At 36.9% G+C, this 20,700-nt stretch overlaps 2 protein-coding genes across 3 annotated transcripts in view; one reads left to right on the top strand and one right to left on the bottom strand.

Annotated features, from left to right (window-relative positions):
- l(2)41Ab (lethal (2) 41Ab) overlaps positions 1-8,160 on the top strand; it is a 34,054-nt gene extending 25,894 nt beyond the window's left edge. For both annotated transcript variants that reach the window (XM_089242047.1, XM_089242048.1), the window contains exons 13-18: positions 130-299; positions 929-1,020; positions 1,928-2,048; positions 6,703-6,891; positions 6,993-7,151; positions 7,751-8,160. In XM_089242047.1, coding sequence (XP_089098173.1) covers positions 130-299; positions 929-1,020; positions 1,928-2,048; positions 6,703-6,891; positions 6,993-7,151; positions 7,751-7,987 — 968 coding nt within the window. In that variant the 3' untranslated portion in view covers positions 7,988-8,160. The remainder of the gene's footprint in view (positions 1-129; positions 300-928; positions 1,021-1,927; positions 2,049-6,702; positions 6,892-6,992; positions 7,152-7,750) is intronic.
- Positions 8,161-9,472: 1,312 nt separating this feature from the next.
- Positions 9,473-20,508, bottom strand: LOC149078399 (uncharacterized). Its single transcript, XM_089242049.1, has 7 exons — positions 20,314-20,508; positions 17,521-17,690; positions 16,350-16,447; positions 13,469-13,505; positions 11,908-12,038; positions 11,656-11,809; positions 9,473-9,838 (listed from the first exon to the last, which is right to left on the bottom strand). Exons 1-7 carry the CDS (start codon positions 20,370-20,372, stop codon positions 9,687-9,689), a joined length of 801 nt encoding a protein of 266 aa, XP_089098175.1. The 5' UTR covers positions 20,373-20,508; the 3' UTR covers positions 9,473-9,686.
- Positions 20,509-20,700: the final 192 nt, after the last annotated feature.

Here is a 20,700-nt window from a genome sequence, read left to right as displayed (position 1 = left end):
TTTAAAACATTTATCAAACATACTAATATGGTCAGAAATTATGCAAAATTCATTTCGGATTCATCATTTTTATTGTAACATACACATGCATTTTTTAGCATGTGAATATATAGTGTTTTCACCCAACAGCTGAGTTGAACAGCGAAGATAAGGAAATCAGAGACCTTCTACAAGATACTGAAAGGACTCGGAATGATATGGATCATCTGAATGCCCTACTCCATTTAGAAAAAGGCTTTGAAGAGCGTCTCGAACAAGAAATGGACGTGTTGAAGTGTGATTTCTTGAGCTTAATGAAAGTAAGTTCCACGATTTCTTCCCTTCTGAAGCATAGTTGAACCAAAAAATTTTTTGTTTTTATCCTGTGAAATACTCCGAGATGATAAAGTTTTTCCTTATTAAAACTTCTGATTTCTGAAAGTTGTACCTTATATAAGTTGTATCTTGAGACAAACCTTTCCATTTAAAATAATAGAGATCTCTTTCATTCATTCCATATTATAATATTATTACTCCTATAAAAATCAAGTTCAATATCACATTGCAGTGCATTTTATGCAGAATATAAGTAATTTTTAATTTTGTTTACAACACAAGTCACAAATACAGTACAGAAATCACTGTCACTTTCTTACTATCTGCTCTCTCAAGTTCAAACATTCTTAACAAATGTTCCTTGCTTGTGACTTGCGCCACTGACAAGTCAAAACACTTATTAGTCAAGGTATTTATGGTATTGAAAATATTCACATTACACATGTAGAGCATTAACTGGGTGCTTTGTTTGAATAATTATTTAACAATAATTTCATTGATGCAATCAAATTTTGATGGCTCTGCTTTTAGTAATATTGTGACTTATATTTTAATTGTAAATTGTTTCACTAAATTAATCCAATTATTTATTTATTTTATCTAATTATGTCAGGAAGTTGAATTGAGTTTCCTTAAGAAAGAAAGTGAATTAGAATATTTACGAAATAAGCGAACAAGACTGTTGTACAAACTGGTTGAAGCACAGTAAGCTTTTTTATTATTAATTATTTTTCTTTTGTTAACAGTTATCCCCTTTTTTTGTCTGTTGATGATGACAGTGATACTTTTTTCCTTTCACGATTTCTTTTATTAACATAGCATAGTTAAATATTCTGTCACATAATATTATCCTGATGATTCATGAGAGTCAGATTTTTAGAGTATGGTGAGCAGTTTCTTATGGGATCATTTTATCGCAAATTGGTTTGGAAGGACTGTAAGCTGTGTCTTGCTATGTGGTTCTAAGTCACAAGCAGTCTTCTAGATCATAGATGGCACTTGACGAACAACACATAAAAGCATTTCTCTGAAACAAACTCCCCATTCCGACATGTACCCATTCATTAGAAATTCCATACAGGAATATGGATGAGATGCACGTGTGGTTTGGTAGTGGTATACAGTCAGACCCATTAAAAATGAGCCAAAAAAAATCATACAAACAAGCTTGTTGTATGTGGATCAGACTGTATATACACTAGTAACTCCAATCTACCAGCAAGCGAAAATGGGATTAATTACTGCTTCAGTAGATCTGTGACCACCAGTGCCGAGCGTGTGGTGTTTTTTGCGAACTCGGCATAATAATCCAGAAAAAAATGACGTAATAAGTTCTAGTTTAATTAGCTATCCTGTATAGAAAAAATTACCTTGGCCATTCAAAAATGATAAAAGAATTCTTATTTTATCTTAGAATCTTAGAATTAAACTTGCAAAAATACTTGCATGTATTGAAATGCATTAAGTTAAATGCATTAGTCATTCTATTTCAATACCGCAGTTTATAAAGAAGATACAAGTGTGAATTGGTTTGAACAAAAATCTTGGATTGTATGTTATTAATTTGTAATTAAAGCTACTGTTTTTTAATCCGTATCTTTGTTTATGTCAGGCGCCAGACTGTTCTTTGGGAGGAGAAACTTCAGTGGGTGGAAGAAACGAAGAAAATTCTTAGATCTGCAAGCTACACAGAAGAGTTGACTGAAACTAAAGTAGAAATACGACGTTTTGAGGTAAATAGTGTTCCACCTGAACTATTATTTACAAAAGCAAATTAAAGAGTAGCATTTGTGTTCATATAGCAGTTATTGTTGATATGCTAATCAGCTGTCTTGTAGCTGTTGTTTTCACAGAGTGCGGATAGACATTCAACACGATAATGACATAAACAAATTCATAAACAAATTTCAAGTACCTGCCACTTTTGCTTCCAATAATGACAACATTTCTCGAATGTGAAACATTTTATAACTCTGACAACATTGATACATTAGGAGCACACATAATATATATTGTTGGGGTAAATCGAGAAGTTATCCATACTTAGAATAAGATAACTATAAGTATTCTTTATGGGCATTGTATAATTTTTATCACGCGTATATATTGTTTATAATTTTTATTAATTGCAATTTTAATTGGGTTGCTATATTTTTGAAATATATGACATCCATATTTTTATGAGCGTCCTTTTCTCAGCCACCTCGTTGGGCATTTTGCCTGTTGTGGCGTTGTATTTGTATATTATAAAAAAAACTACACACTAATTAGTTAGAAATTCCCCAGAGTCACGTTTATGAGGTACAGTTAAGATTTAGTTGTAGCTAAAGTTTCTCTAGCCGATTGTTACGATATTTTGTGCCATGGCTACGAGTAAATAGTAAAGAAGTGCCAGAAAAACTAGTACTCCTACCTAATATCATGTAGGTTCCTCGAGCATGCTGGACTTTCGCAATACACAACGTGGCATGTACTCCACTAATATATGAAGGTATCCTGGTGGCAATCCACACCATGATTCTTGCAAGGCAATCCACAATTCCATAACTGCGTGAGGTGATGAAGATCATTGTTGTATGACATATTGCAAGGTATCCCATATATGCTCAATAGTATTCATGTCTGAGGATTTAGGGGGCAAATGGAGGATTCTGAAGTCAGAAAAGTGTTCCTGGAGCCACTCGGTAGCAACTTCCAAAGAGTGGTGTTGCATTGTCCTGTTGGAACTGTTCAAGCCCATCAGAATGCACATGGGTATAAGTGATCGAAAAAGGTTGCTTACATATTGGTACCATTATGAGTTGTCTGTAGCCTTATTAAGTTCCCACGTCATGCCAACTACGCACGTCCCATACCATGACAGAGTCTCTACCAGCTTGAACAGTCCCCTGTTGAAATGTGGGGTCCATGGATTCATGTGGTTTTCTCCATACCTGTACGTGTTCATCAGCCCGATAAAGCTGAAAATACTGGACTCATCACACCAAGCAATGCGTTTCCAATGGCGATGCTGGCAAGCCACATAGTTTTGTGCCTTGCAGTCATCAAGGGTACTCAAGTGAGCTTTCAGAATATGAAGGAGGGAATCATTGTACAGTTCACATGCTGACACTTGTTGATGCCTCAACATTGGCACACGGGACTTGAATTATGAAGAGAGAATTCATTTTTTGAAGATGTTTACATTGGAAGAATGCAGATGTCTGGGATATGATCAAAGTGTTCAAAATTTTCAATGGGATGGATAGGATGGACCATGAATTATTAATACGCCGCCAATCGACTGCTTTGACAAGGGGACAATGCTAGGTTGTGGTGTCACAGGAAATTTTTCTCTAATAGGGTTGTTAATAAGTGGAATAGCTTACCCCTCGGGGTAGTAAATTCTAACACAATTGACACGTTTAAAAAGAAATAAGATAAACATATTGGAGTAAATTGAGAAGCTATCCATACCTAGAATAAGATAACTGTTATTCTTTATGGGCATCGTATATTATTTTATCATGTATATATATATATATAGTTTTTATAATTGTATTTTTAATTGGTTTGCTGTATTTTAGAAATATATGACATCCATATTTGTATTATGGGCATCTTTTTCAGAGCTACCTTGTGGGGCATTTCGCCTGTTGTTGCTTTGTATTTGTAGTGAAATCTATAATGATTTGAGGCAATTTTGCACATCTTTCTCATGAAATGATTCTTGTCAACCATCAATGTGGTCCAGTTCCTTCAGGGTCTTTTTCCACTCACAGCTCTGTCTGAGATTTGATGTTTTTCCAAGTATTTTATATTCACAGTACACTCTTGCGATGGTTGTGCTCAAAAATCTAAATTTTATCTCTATTTCGGAAATGCTGTGGCCCATGAATGCAGACTACTAAACCACGTTCAAAGTCACTTAAATCATGATAACCTGTCACTGTAGTAGCAGAAACCGATCTATAGGCTTCCCATTGCCTTACATACGGCCGCATCGAGTTGTGTTGATTGGTTGTATTTCTCATTTATTTGCTTGTCTGTACCAGTTTTTCTGGCTGCTGTGTACATTAAAAGTACCAAAGATTTCCCTTCATAATTTTTTTCATAAAGATAACAAAAGTATATTTTCCATCATACAAGACTAGGTTTTCTTTTATGCTTATCTTGTACACTTACTCAAAACTAAAACTCCATAGGTCTACTCACAAGGTTCATAAAAAGCCTTGATTCGATACGTTTGAAAAAAATATAATAAACAAATATTTTCTTCTTTAAATTTAAAAAAAAGCTATACTTAAAATATATGAATTCATTTTTAGTATAGTGCAAATATTGGTGCATAAGGTGCGTAGTTTTGTGCTCATTTTTTGACTCAAATAACCCCAGGTTACCCTTATGAGTTGAACAGTGATATTCTAGATGCAAAACTAGCATCACCAATTTGGGAATTCTAATGGATTAGCGGCTTATGTTTTCAGAATATTGTTCCATGATGGTCAAAAAAGCAAACAAAGAATGCTCTATTTTATTCAAAAAAAAGATTTAGTGTTCTCATTAAGGCATTCTTCTGCTTTTTCTAGGCTTAGTTTGTTCTGGCCTGGAGTATACTGTATGGTTTAGGGACTGTACCTACAAAGGGACATGGAATCGGTCGAAGGGGTGCAGGGAAGAGCCATGTGTGTTCCTGTTGGTACACAGGGCTTTAGCTATGGAGAAAGACATGATTTTTTGAATATGTTTACATTGGATGAATGCAGGTGTCAGGAGCTATGATCGAAGTGTTAAAAATTTTCAATGGAATGAATAGGATGGAACACAAGTTATTTGTACACTGTCAATCAACTGCTTCAACAAAAGGGACACCAGTATCGATTAAGAAGGGACAACTCCAGGTTGGGGTGTCACCGGGAATTTTTCTGTAACATGGTTGTTAATATATAGAACAGCTTACCTCTAATGCATTCTAACACAATTGACACGTTTAAAAAGAAATATGATAAACATATTGGATTAAATCGGGAAGCTACCCATGCTTAGATAAGACAACCATATTTTATCATAATCTCATTTGCTTGTATTAGTTCTATTCTAGTGTGTACAGTGACTTCAGTTAACAAACTTAATTTGTTCTGCTAACATGCTCATTATCAGAATCTCTCTTATATTGAATCAAACTTGTCATAGGAAATAATGGAAACTCTGGTAATTCATTCCTCAATTATTCATCACCATAAAAATGACTAGTAAAAATGGTATTTAATCAATAACACAACACAATTTCTGTAATAAATAACACAGTAAAATATATATAATATAACATAATAAATAAACATACAATACTGTTTTTCAAGTATAATGTTTACAAATTAACTTATTCTAATTGACGAGAGAGAGAAAAACTATCGTGTAGAATGATTTAATGGACACTCTGTTTGCAAACTTATTTTTTTTGTGTCACTTCCAAAATAAGAACCCCTACCCAATGATGCTTGCGTTTGCCTCCTTTTTTGAATTTTTTGAAAATAAGGAATTGCATTGTCCTTGGACAGATTAATTGCTTGCTCCGCTACAGCTTTACTTGGATGGATCTTTTCTACAAAATTTTGCACAGATTCCCACATTTTATACATCTCTCTAATCTCATTTGAAGTGACAGACTTCTCATTTCTCTCTTCCTCAGACGAGATACCGTCTATAAGTTCTTACTACACACAATTTATCTATGGTCAACTTCCTGGCCATGATCAACTCTTGAATGACATTCTCATGCACCTCTAGTAACATGGTCTTCCCCATAGACAGAGTGTCTTTGGCAGATGTTGTCTCCTATTCATGAGCTAGCCCCTATGTCATGTTCATTAATGCAATCACCCCTTAATTTTCTCCAAGCAGAATTTAAAAAAAAACTTCAATTGCACATACCCATTGTTACACTACATCTAGTTTCATATCGTAAATAGTCATGCTTGCATGTGTATGTTCGTTTTTCAAGTGAGGCATGCTGACTGGAGAATAATACCCACAATTCCACAGTATGTGTGTTGACAAAAGTGAAAAACCATCGGCTCAGTTGTAATAACGTGAAAATAAATAAAGCTAAAAGTTTTAGCTCGTAATGTGAATCACCGCTAGCTAACCGAATGAAAATTTGTTCAAAATTTTTGCCCATTAACCGAAGTTCCACTGTATTAATTTTCTCGTGATAATTGCTCGGATTTTGAGTTGCTGTATTTAACTTATATTTGAGACCCACATTTTTTATGGGAATCTTTTTTTCAGCTGCCTCGTTGGGCAGTTTGCCTGTTATGGCCTTTGTGTTTGCATTTGTAGTTGTCAAAGTAACCTGCAAGGTTATATTGACAAAGTTATTCATGTTAATAATTTTTTTTTCATTGGCAGATGAGACTGGAACAGATAAGAAAGGAAATGGCGAATATAATCCTCCACATGGAAAAACTAGCTTTCAGATATGTCACTCTATATGTTAAAACAGGTATCGAGTGTACCAAAACAACAGCGCCTAAGCAGAAGCAGTATTTGAAACCAAAAGCAGAGAGGCTCAAGAAGACAATGAAGAACCAGAAGAAGGCAATAATTTGTTTTTAGATATCAGCTATCGTTGTGCATGTTTTGTTCCTTAAACAATATTTCAATTCTTAAAACAGTCAAATATTATTATTGTTACATAGAGATTGGAGGCATCAAAGAAAGAACTAGCGAGGGGAAATCCAACCATCCTTGAGCTAAAGCAGCTGAAGCAAGAATCCAAGTCAACCCTGGCGAATCTCAGAATTGGAATTAGTCGGATAGAGAAAGACACTGTGGATAAATATAGGGAAAAGTGGCAGGTAATAGAGCCAATAGATATATCAATGGTGTACATCATACCCTCAAACCTAATTTTGTAAAAAATGAAGTAAGCAGCTCATTTCCAGATCACTTGAGTGGTCTGCAGTGTATTTGCAGATCCCTTAAGTTATCTGATAATGTGCTGCAGGTCAGTCAAGTGTCTTGTGGCTCACTTACAGATCACTTGAGTGGTCAACCGCACATTCCCAGATCACTTGAGTGGTGAGCAGCTTAGTGCTATCCGAAAAAATAATTTTGAAGAGCAAATTTCACTCCTGTCCAAAATTGTAAGGGAAATTTTTTAAAAAAAGAGGGGTAATTCCTTACAAAAAAAAAAAGGGAAGTTTCTGACGAGTATTTAAAACTTGTGACGCCTATAAACATCTCTGGTACTTGGGACAAGTATCTTGGATATTATCGACCTGGGTTATCACACCCTGTAGTAATGTCTGATTGTAATAACCTCTGATCCACGGCACAATTTCTCAGGAGGACAGTGCTAATGGTACTTTCTAACAAATATTGTGAAGATAGAAATTTTTTAAAATAGAATTTCTTGCATGACTTCTAAGGTTTCATCTGACACATTTTCTTTCAGGAAGTAACAAGATTTTCATTCAAGCTAAAGATGAACAAACTCCTGCAGAAATTCAAAGATGACAAATACGTCCATTTGTTCCATGATGCACAGCTACGTTTTAATGAAGTGAAAAAAGTGCACAACAGCTTGGCTCTTCTCACAGAATTGATAAATGATTTGACGCTCGTCCACCCTGAACTCCAAAAGAATGTGGTCCAAGTTAAAGACCACACATCTATTGGTTTACAACTGTGACTTTAAACTTGTGCAATCCTTTGTTTTTCACTTAATGTCATTTTTTTTTTCCAACCACTCGTTTTGTTGTCTGACAATAATGCTAAGTTTACACAGAGCTGTGATATTTTTCTTTTTACTTTTTGTTATTTTTTTTAGATTATTTCGGTGAAATAAAACGCTTTTTTGTTTTCAAAGTGTTTTCATTTAAAATTTGTCAGTGATTAGGAAGATTATGATAGTGTTATTTTTTTTAAGTTTTTATTCAATCATAATTAAAATTGAAAGTTATGGATGAATTATTTAAATTATGCGCTGAATCTGTTTTAAGCATAATACATCCAGTAGACTCTCGATAATCCAGCCTGTCCAGTGATCTGCTATTTTTTTAGGTGGAATTACTTCAAGCCTCCCATAGAAGAGGAAAGCATGTTACTGCACAGAAATTAATATTATCTAAATGGTTTTTTTAACTGACTGCCAGTAATCCGGTGATTTTGGTAATCTGGCATACCCTGGTCTGATGTACCAGATTAGCGAGTGTCTATTGTAGTTTACTATCATACAGCATTGCAAAGTTCCTGTATCACTGAAGAAAGAAACCCAACAATGAATGTCAAGTCTAAAATTTTGTCCACCTTTAGAAGGCTACCGTCAGGTCTGGTCCCAGGGGGTTTGAAAAGAAAAGTTCCTTGTCAGACCTGAGGCGACTACTGATAGACAAACAGGCTTTACTTAAGATGTTAGTTACGCAAATATGCCCTTGCCAAAAGCCCTCTTTGTGCCTAAGAGAACGGAAGTATAATGACTTTCTCTAGCAAGATTTTCTGTTTAATTTTATTGGTAGTATATCGCACTATATGGGTATATGACTGGAGTTGAAGTGCAGTATAAAGGGAAAGATCTAATTTTTATAGTTTGAGAACTTTCTATATAGCAATAAAAAGGTGCAAATACCAATATCTATTCTTTTCCACTACTATTTCACCAAACACCAATTTCAGCCATATCTCTGTACTGCCATTAACGAGTTGGGATGAAAAGGAAAGCGCTATCTATCTATGGTTGCCTCAAGCTCGTTAAGGAAAAAAAAATTCTTTTGTTACCTTCTCCAGTTTGGACCTGATGGCAACTTTGGTAGACGAGCTTCTTGTCAACCACGTCACTCAGACAAATTCATTTACCTCTGGTTCTCAAACTTTTTTGTCGCATAACACCCTTCATATGAAATAGAATTTTTCCCAATCATGTGTGTAATTCAGAATATGAATTGACCTAATAGTTATATTAAAGCATGGTTTTTCCCCTTGGACATTAAATTACCATGTATACTTGTGTATAAGCTGACTTTCCCCCCTCCACTTGAAGACCACCAAAACTAGTGTGAGACAAATTTTTTTTTGCAAAAACTGACCCTTGTATGAGCAGAACCAATTTCGGAACTAAATTTTTAATAAAAAACATATATGCTATTAAATTGTTATGAGAAAAAGATATGCCATAGAATTAATTCATTTCCAGTTTTAATGTAGCATAAAAACTTATTGCAAATAGACTTGAAAAAATACATATGCAATTGCTTATTTATACAAAGCCACTACATCATTTCGTTTAACAATAGTGCCAGATAAACGATAGTTTAGTGCCAACGATACTTTTATAAGATTACAAATATACAAAGAGACATTTCCTGGAACATTCCATGCTTTAAACAGTTTTTTCAGCCAAAGAACCTCTTGAAAATAGATGAATATTTGGAATCTCCAGGAGGAACTCCGTCAGGACTGATTTCTGATGCCGCGTTTGGTTGCCTTACGAAAGGTAAAAAATTTCCTGACTTGGAGAACCTTCTTTCAAATTCTGCAATATCATCTGTACATACAAAAAAAAACCCATCATCAATGATTTATGACAAAGAATTCACACAAGTTTTACATTCTATAGTAGACTTTCAGTAGTTCGGTACATATCAGACGGGATATGCCAGATAACTGGAATGACTTCGAAAGAAACTGCATTTAAGCTACTGTTCACCAGATTTTTATTGCCAAAAATTAACTCAACTTTTAATATGAATTTCGAATATTGTATATTTTATAAATTTACTGAAATGAGTTTGCATAACAAACCTGTAAATTGTTTTTCTTAACGAAAAAAAAGGCAATTATATTGGAGCAAAAAAAAAAACATTGCACAGCGGCGCATTCCTAGGCAAGTTCAACCAACTACACGTGCTTCCCAAGCTTTTTAATATTCTCATTTCTTTAAATGAAAAAATGTTTTATACTTTCATTTCGACTGCAAATACTTTGCATGCACTAGAGAAACAACAGAGCTGCACTCAAGACACTATCAGACATCTTCAACCTGTTGTTCGCGAGTTCTCCTGTAGGGGTTAATAAAAAATATGAATATTCCAATTGGCAGCGGATCAACGATTCTATATAATTTGAAATATCTACTTGGGAGTTATTTCTACAGAAAAATTATGATCCTAATCAGAATAATCTCTTGAAACAGTTTTGCCCCCACCAACTTCTATGAAAACTGCCTTTTCGGAGAAAAAACACAATCAAATTACCAATCATTAATCTAAAAGAAAACAAACCATACAGAATTTTATGCAGATGTATTTTTGTGTGGTTTTAGGTCATCCAAACTCATTATGGCAGGGTTCTTAACTTAGAGGCCATGACTCAAACTTGATTTGCAGAAACTTCCAAAATCCAGGCCAGAGCCCCTGCCACAACATTTGCTATCACCTCCATAGTAACTTATAGAAATATTAGGTTTAAGGAGCTCCCCCCCCAATAATTTTGAGCTTTCCCAATATCTCCAATAATTTTGCACTTATGCTTACAGATGGGGAGTCTTTAGCCAGGAGTTGTGATCCGAACTTGATTCACAGGAGCTTCCAATATGGGTTAGTTATACTTATAGTCCTAATCATAAATGCACTTATTGCATCACTGGTTTCACTATAACTCTGAAAAACAAAGTCCCATGGATCGTGAAGCTAATGTTGTTGGTGACTTTGGATCATGATTGAAAAAAAGTTAAGAACCCTTGCATTATGGGATGCCACAGTACAATGCCCACATTGGTATGAAAAGATGGTCCACTTCATTGATCTTTCATATCTGGAGATGTGTTGTGGGCTGTTAAGTGTGATGTGGATCCAAATCGCTTGCTTAAGTGATCCAATAATGTTGCAGTGTGCCACTTGAGTGATCAGATAATATACCACTTGGTTCATGTTTACACAATTAGGTTTGAGGTTGGGACCACATCAAATGACTTCAAGGGCCACATTCAGCCTGTGGACTAACACCAGAGTGGCGTATTGGTGAGATGCTCGTCTTCCACCAAAAAATGAAGGTTACCATCGAGGTCTATGGATTCGAATCCGGGCAGGAACATTAGAAACAAGTTCTTCACATACCAAATCTGAGGCAACCACCAATAGATGGCACCAATTCCCACCCAACTCCACTGGTTGGAAATTGCCGTATGACAATATATGTTCAGAGTTGGCATGCAGTAAAGTAGCCTATGGACCATGGGTTGAGCATGTATGATCGACAATAATATATTTACCTTGGTCCGAAAAGTATTGTAATATCAAGATTTTACCGTTATTGTAAAAGAAAAGTTACTAGCATAGTTACACCACAAAAGCACAAACTCACTTTCATCTATGTTGATGAAATCTTCCTTTCTCTCAACCAATCCTCCGTTGTCGCTTTCCGTAGTAACTTGGTAGGTCTGATCACCGACAGATTTCCTCACAGTCGTTACGGTTTTACCATCAGCATCTGTAACTGCTCTATGTTCTTCTACCACCTAAAAGACATCACAATGGTATTTTAATCGAATGCATTTATCGACTGACAAGAAAGAGAATTAGTAAAAGTGGAAAGTTCTCTGAGTAATAATCTTACGCCATTTGGCAATCGGATGATTCTTGTGGAGACAGATTTCCTGAAAGAACGAACTTCTGGACATTTCTTTGGCATCAAGCTGCTTTCTCCCAGCGTGGACAGACCTCCTTTCGCAACTCGGTCATCCAAGTCTTCATGGGACGGAAAAAAAAATTGAAATGACAAAACTAATTTCACACACATATTTCCTATATTAAAAATTTTCACAAATGAAAATGTTACAAAGTAAATGTGTTTTTAACTACTTCTTTGACCCAAAGAGTGAACTGTACTCATAGGCGGAGATAGACTTGGAAGTCGGGAGCACGATGATTTTGACGTTAATTCATATACACTAGATAGGTTCTCAACCAGTGCTCCGCGGAGGCCCTGGGACTCCTTGTGCGCTCCACAGGGGCTCTGCGGCCGCTCGAGGAAAATAAAATAAAAAACAGTAATTTGAAGAAAATAATTATAATTACTTTAGAATAATAAAAATAAATCAGTAATTTCGCTGAATAAGTAAAAAAAAGGTCTACGGGACTCCGCCATAGAAATCATATGCCTGAAAGGGCTCCGCGAGTCAAAAAAGGGTGCGAACCGCTGCATTAGATCAATCAACTCCACCTTTGACGCTGGAGGCAATGCCCTCCCCCCGTATCTTCACCCATGACAGCACTTAATCAAATGAAAGGGAGTGATAGATAAGCCCTAGTGGAACATAAAACATAATAGCAACTCTGTTCTATCTCGAATCATTTGAGTTAGGGGTCATTCAAGTATTACACGCATTGGGGGGGGGGTGAGCATTAGCATTGAGGGGGGGGGGGTTTGGATGATGCTTACGTCATCAACTACCCATTATGAAATATTCTTAATGGCATCTTACTCGGTGTGCCAAAAAGAAGAAAAAAAAACCTTTCGCTAGTTTATGGCCACCTAAACCAATATTCTCCCTATTGATAAGTCCCCGACAGAGCCACTTGAGTGATCTGGAAATGTGTCCGGACCACTTAAGTGCTCTAGAACTGTGTCACACATCACTTAATTAATCAGGGAATGAGCCGCGGGTAATTTGAGTGAGACGTAGAACCGCACTGGATGCCTCTCAGGTGCTCTAAATTGCCTGACTAACTGATTCATCATCGCTGAGCTGAAAACTTCATAAGTTATGAATATGAAATGCTGAGCCGATGAAATGAATCATGCTGAGCAGAAACCAATGATAGCTTATAATTATGAAATTTGGTAATAGTTTTAGTTTGTAATGTAGAGGCTCACTAAAAAGGGGTATTTCAAAATCCAACATATGAGGGGGTCATATGTGGGGGGTGGGGGTTCCAAAGGTTATATATCGCAATCATCAGAGTCCAAACAGCAGGAGTTATAAATATTAAATTTGACGAGTAGTAAATTTTATAATACATAGAACTACTCTACGACTGCCAACATGGTGCAAATATTATATGGGGGAAATCATTGCGGAACAATTTTCAGATGACCAAATTCACACGAGCAAAGCCATGGGTTACAGCTAGTACTATATATATATATAACAAAAACTTGATTTTCATGTACACACCTGAATCAATCATGTCTTTCTTTGGCTGCTCCGGACTCTGCAACAGAAGTTATTCAAAGAATTAATGAAATGAATGTACTCAGATGTAAAAAAAAAATCCTGCTTATTAGACAATCACAGCTGTAAAAAGCTTTTGTTTCTACGGAAAAAAATATTCAGTTTTTCATAACAGCGACAGCTCTATGCTTGCACTTGAAATCATTACACAGTCGACACTCGTTCATTGTAACAACTGTTATTTTTTTATCCAATTTAACGACCAGTAAATATCATTCAATATTACGATGACCTAACTCAGCTCCGCCTCCAGTTATTTATTTTTTGTTTGTTTGCAAAGAAATGGACAGCATTTGGCATTGAGTGTATTTGACCTCGATTTGTACCTTCGATATCTGGAGAAGGAAAGTTAAAGCGTTGTCACTTCTATGGTAAACCCTGTAGTTAAGCAGCACCCTCACTGGAAATAGGTAGAGTCATAGCAAAGAGCGAGTCGACTTGATAATGTTGATATATCCCCATCCCTTGTTTACACCATTCTGTTTTATTTTCTGACATGATGGCTCACTCCCAATTCCCACGTAGTTGATTTTTCTTGAAATTATACTTAATTTCTCAATGGTAGAATATACAGGCAACTGAACATATGTTTTCATTCTGAAAATTATTCATTCAACATGGCTGCCATAAACAGGACACTCTAATTTCGCCCATGGCTCGACGCCATGCTGGCTAATGCAATGGGAAATCTGAACTCAAAAGTTTTGACAGAAGTTAACTGGAAATTGATATCAAAAACCAAAAGAATATACCAAAAGGTTCAGTATAATTAAAAACCATAATTCAATTATGAAAGCACAAGAGTTGGAGTTTCCCTCTTCAGATAGTCAATCATCAGAAGGGAAATCCCAACAGTTGGAAACAGCGGAGAAACTATATTTTATGATTTTTTTGAAATTGTTCAATTTAACGACCTCCCAATATGTTTGGTTTCCATGGAACGAATGTCGTTATAATGAGCATTGACTGTATATTGACTCTTAAGGTGCGGCAAAATTAGTATGGCTTGCAGACAGCAAAACTATAAATCCAACTTCGTCTACAGTACATACAAATGGGCCACTCCATGGTCAGTCATGTCAAAATCAGGATGGGAAAAACATTGAAAAAACCAGCGTTTGATTCCTGCAAGCATCACAATAACGACTGGCTGAAAATTTATATGGCATTCTAACTTCGAGACAAAAATAAGAGCTAGTCTTCTAATCTCTAAAAAGTCTATTCAGAGAGCAACAAGACACATAAACACACAAAATTCAAGCATCTGCCACTTCAGTCTCCCAATGGTAACACTTCTCAAACTCAAAACATGCATAACTTGAACATCATTAATACATTATAACCACCATAGGCGTTACGCAGAATTTTCTCGGGAGGGGGGTGGTGGTTTCAGATTTGCTTTCCTTCTGGGGGAGGGGGGGGGGGGTTAAGTTTTTTTCCTGCAAAATAAAAAGCACTACGTACAATCTTCGCTCGGGGGGGGGGGGGTAGAACCAAACACCCCCCCCTTTATGTACGCCAATGAGAACCATAACACCTTTCTGCATGAACCGATTTAATAAAACTTCCTCACAGGAATATTTTCTGAGGCTTTCATTGCCAACATTTAATCAGTCACAAACGGTTTCCCATCTGTTAGGCCATCGTCTAAGTTAGTGTTTCTCAACCACTGGAGTGCAGCCCAGGCCCTGACAAGAGTTGAACTGGGCCATGAGTGATTTCATATGATTGCCATCATTTCATATCTCCCCATTCATTGTGTATAAACACGACTAATGGGAAATGAATGGGAAAATATGAATCACCCACAGCCCGTTTTGACTGTTATGACCACGACTTTCACTCAAAAAAAAGAATCCTAAATAGTTGGGGGCCTCCAAAGGTTGAGAAACCAGAAGTCCAGGGTAGAGGTCTTCAAACTTTTTCCAAACGTGAGCAATGCCTGTACCAATCATCAAAAGAAGAGGACCCTTACAGCAAGTTTAGCATACGAATGCATGAAATGACGATAATTTTAATCTTTGAATGAAATTCCTCCGTGTTTAGTTGGAACATTGATCAAGTGCTCCCGAGCACGAAATCGGACACAAGCATCGAGCACTCTGGGCACTTCAGGGAGCAACAGCTTGAGGGTGCCTGGTCCAAGACATTTTGTCCTTGACGTTTTACCCACATCTCAGACGGGCATCTTCTCCGATTAAACACACATAGGTTTCTGCAACAAGCGAGAAAGGCATCATATATCTAGTGTCATTGACTTGTTCCCTATAGCCTATGTACTACTAAGGCTTGATTGGCAGCAGAAGAGCTGTATTGGCTGGTTTGAGTGCAGGTGTCATGTTGTGATTGGCTGTGTGGGACACATCTCGGCTTTCTATGCTGCTGAAGTAATGGGACCCAAGTGGGATGCACTTTCATCGTCGTCTCCTTTCAATTTATGTTGTGCCTGAAAATCTCCCAAGAACAAGTTTTCTCGCTTGTCTCAGAAAAGTGTGTTTAACCTCAGAAGATACCTGTCACAGATGTGGGCAAAGCATTAGACAGAAAATGCCTTAAACCAATGCCTAACAGTCAGGAAACTGTTTGTAACTCCTCCCCCACAAAAATGTTAACATGGTGCAAGAACGGTTTAATAGTGCAGTCGATAACTGTTTTTACAAACTCATACAAAGTGAAGTGGAAAGTTTGTATATGGGGAAGATATTCCAAGAAGTGACAAAAACATGTCTGTTCATATAATTGAAAGTCCACAAAAATCAAGTGTCAACTGCACATTCAAACTACGGTACAGAAAAACAAAGAAACAAATTTGGTAAAAGCATACCAAGTTTTCTTCAGATATCCCATATCCACTACCATCTCTCAACATTATATCACGAGGATTCTGAATGTGTTCTTGGGGCGCTTCCAAGTTTGGAAAATCTATAAATATAACACACAAAATATGTAAACAGAACAAAAACTCAAATTTTCAAACTCGACCATTATAAAATATCAAAAGATGACATTAGAAAGACAATCTTTATCATAAAAAGTTCCGGGACTGGACACTAATTTAATCACCGAAGGGGGGGGGGGGCTTTTTTCTCAGTCCAAGGAAGTACTGTGTTCCCCGAAAATAAGCTCTAGAGCATTTTTTGGAGCAAAAGTTAATATAAGATAGGGTCTTATTTTCGGGGAAACGCGATTAGTGTTTCCGACCTTTACGAGATATTATACTGAGTTGAACTCAGAAAGAAAAGCCACCCGATTTCTGCCAGGAAATGAACCTGGGTCCTCTTGCAAGCCAGGAAGGGTCATGTCTCTAGTGGTGTATATAGACAGTGTAGCTTGCCTGGTTTGCAAGATGACATGGGTTTGTTTCTTCTCTCTGGCGGTGACCAGATAATTTTTCTTTCTGAGTTCACCTCTGTATAATATCCAGTAAAGGTCCATTTCCTAACTTGACAAATAATGGTACGTTCTGTCTAACTACGCATAGCTGTATACCACCATTTTTGAAGGTGATGAAAAATGAGCAGATAAAAATTTCCCTTTTTGTCCCTTTGTCATTCCAGCGTGACATCGAAACCTGCATGCGCTTTTTGCGATTTTCACCCTCTCAACGTGGTTTGCGACATCATGTTTTACTGTAGTTTTTGTTACTCTTGATGTCCACTAGCAACACTCTGAGTTTGTCTGTCCAATTTTAGAACACCCTGTATATAACTTCTATAATGATACATCTGTCTATAACGATATATTTTTCTAGGTCCCTACAGTATCGTTATAGACAGGTTTTATTGTATACAGTTAGTACCTAGAACCCCTTGGCTCAGATACTATCGAATCGAACACTGAAGTAGTGAACACACCACTGAGATTCAGATCTTGGAGAGATATCAAAGCCTTCCCAAAGGATGGGTTCATATACCACTGTACTATATCGTTCAGCAAATTAAATTCAATAGAAACAACTCCGAAAGATAACCAGCGTTACTTAAGAAGATAGTTACCCAAGAACCCGCTATGGATTGAAAACATGTTATTAAACATGTCTTCCATGTGTTGAAATATAGATGGCATACTGTGGTCTTCGAAGAAAGAATCCATGTCATCTCTTGCATCGTCTCGACTTTCACCGTACCAGTTGTCGAAATGCCGATCGGAAAAAGGTACATCAAAACTAAAAAAGACAGAAATAATTACTGATATGATGTAAATAAATGTATCATAAGAAATTTCTTCGAAATATTATGCGGGAGATCATGAGTGGGGAAAAGTATCAAAGCACAGCTTGATGATTCAAATTTATCGAGACAGTAACCATATCGGATTATTGAAAATTCAGATCAAGCGGATACACAACATAGGTTGAAGTGCAGCATCTGATCCAGCTGCTGTAATATGCACAGAGTTGCAAATAGGGGGTGAAGCAGGCGGGTCTGTTGCCTCAAGCGCCAAACTATCATCATTGTACATCAGTTCTAAGACTAGTTCACCCCTTTGTTGAGCAGCCACCACTCATCTGTCTTGGGCTGTATTCTTTAATTGGTTATAGCTGTACATTCTGTGTCATTTAGTAGCATTGAGATCCAAATTATCCTGGGCCTTTTCCCTTTCATCACATCTCGCAGCAATCCGCCATGACAGAAGAGAGCATGCCCCAACCCCGCCGTCACTGCAGTGGTGGTCGGCTGAAGTTGGTTTCCCGTGGTTCCCAACTTTGAGGCACAAATACGAGTCGATCTCCCCACTGAAAAGTCTCGCCACAGAGAGCAACAGGCCTACAACAATACAATTATTCAATCATTACACTTCACTCATAGTTAGAAAAACTGGTGGCAGATGGCAGCACTACACATAACAAGCATTACACAGAAACAAACTTCACATCAGGTTTCACTACATGTACATGCACATTCCAACATGTGCCAATTCGTTAGAGGTTCTGCAGAGGAATATGGATGAGGTACATTTATGGTTTAGTAGTAGGTAGGCGTCTGTATTCAATCCTTTCAGGAACCTCTCCAACCTGTTTTACCACTTGTGAATAACCTTTTCAATGTCCAGCTTATGCACCTCCAGCGCTTTCAATTGTTCCGCGCCTCTCTCGTCTATGATCCATGTCTTTGATCTGTATAGTGCAGTGGACCCCACATACCTTAATCAGGCATTTTTGCAGTTTAATCGGTAAGTTTTTGTTCATCAACAATCATTGTTTGGCACGAAGGATTCTAGATCTTATGTCATTGCTGCAGTATCCATCTTCCGTGATAAAACCCCCTCAAGTATTTAAACTATGTTACTTGTAGTTGTTGACCTTTGATTTTTATTGTGAAGCGATGAGCTTTCTTGCCCATTGGCATTGTTTTCGTTTTGTTTATATTTATTTTCATCCCATACTTCTGGACCTTGCAGTGAATCCACAAGAGTAGTCTCGTCAATGTTGCCAGGCATCTTGCCAATAGAGCAAGGTCATCCGCAAACTTTATCGTTTTGACTACTGGGCCCCCTATTCAGATACCAGCATTGTATTCACCAAAAGTCTCATTTAACATTAGTTCTGAAAAGGCATTGAATGACCCTGGTGATAATAGGCATCCTTGTCGGATGCCAAGCATATGCGAGATGGTTTGGCCTGGGCGTCTGACTATAGGGGGTACAGAATTCACCCTTCAACTGCACTAACTACATTACGGAAGGGGGGGGGGGTGCAAAACGAGTGGTTGCACAGGCTGGCAAATATCTGGTTGTGGCTGTCACCCCAAGGGAAAAAGCTGAAATGATAGGCCTGGCTGACAAATAAGTGAACTATCCACACGGAACCTCCCCCTCTTCTGTAGTGCTATGGGTTTATCACATGTGTTTCACGACTAAGGTAAAATCGAGTTTTCATGAATGAAGAAAGATGCAAGTCACAGACTCTTATGCAGTCTTGCAGGAGGAATGTAAGATAGACTTTTATAGCTTCTTGCCAGGGCTGTAGTGTGCCTTTTCGAAGCCCAGAGACAGACTTTTCCTTGGTGCCCTTCTTCAAAGAGCCGTTATTATCCGAAATAAGTAAATATTTTTGCCCCCCCCCCCATTCGGCTTGGGACCCCAGTTACGACCCTGCTTCATGCATACTCTCTCCCCTTCAGAGAAAAAGAATGTTTGAATTGCATTCAACTTTGGATTACAATGAAAAAATAAAAAATAGCGAAAGAAAAATGAAGTTCATAAAATAGAGTGGATTTTAATATCAGTTCCATAGCATACTGCTTGGGACAAAGCACTAGTTCATAAAAAAGAATGTATTCATAAATTGGAAGGTCATAAAATCAAGCATCGACTATACCAACGTATGCTATTAATATTATATTAATCATCGACTATCAGTCAATAATATCATATCAAACATCAACTATATCAAAGTATGTATAATATTTGTTGTGATATTAGTCATTTTGTCTCTTGCTTGAAAATAGCACGAAATTGATTATTTTACGTGACAGAAGAAATCGTTAAAATCCCCATTTTCTGATGGATTGGAAACAAACTGAATACAAATTATAATTCTTGGTCCGCTATGTGATACCCTTGGTCTTCCTTATGCAGATGAGACTCACTATATCGATATCTTGTCAAATAGTAATGGGTAGAAGTTCGGTTCCATACGATTTCACTCCAAAAGTTAGTCAATAACAGTGGATCTCACTTAGTGGATCAATATGGATATAATCTACAAGTAAAGTTATATTTATTTCTATCAATAACTCAATCAAGAGCCATTATCATATGTTTCCAAAAAATAGGTCGACACTTACTTTTCTGGATTCATCCTGTTGAATCCAAAGAATCCTCGGAAGAAATTGTTGAAATCCATCTTTTCCGATGGAGTGAAAACATAAAACTGAATACAAATTATACGCTTTTGGTCTCCTCCGCGATACCCTTGGCTTTATTTATATAGAAATGATGCAATCCCAATGACTGACATCAAGCTCTGTTCGGGTCAGAGTTGCGTGAAGGAGGATCACCAAACATTCATTGCGGCTTGTAATTTTCAAACTTAATAAAAAATACAGATATCAAATAGAGAAACATAAAAAAAATATTTACAAGAATTGCCATCATAAAATTTTTATTTGAACTTTCTAACATTGGAAAAAACCAATAAAAAAATGTTTCATTTCAAAGGAAAGAGGTCAAGG

This window comes from Pholcus phalangioides, unplaced genomic scaffold (genome assembly GCF_987345545.1).
Source record: "Pholcus phalangioides strain wild (caught in Gottingen) unplaced genomic scaffold, Ppha-v1.0 ptg000014l_1, whole genome shotgun sequence".
NCBI classification, from domain to species: domain Eukaryota; kingdom Metazoa; phylum Arthropoda; class Arachnida; order Araneae; family Pholcidae; genus Pholcus; species Pholcus phalangioides.
The sequence above is the reverse complement of the archived record's forward strand: the minus strand, read 5'-3'. Positions and strand labels throughout refer to the sequence as shown.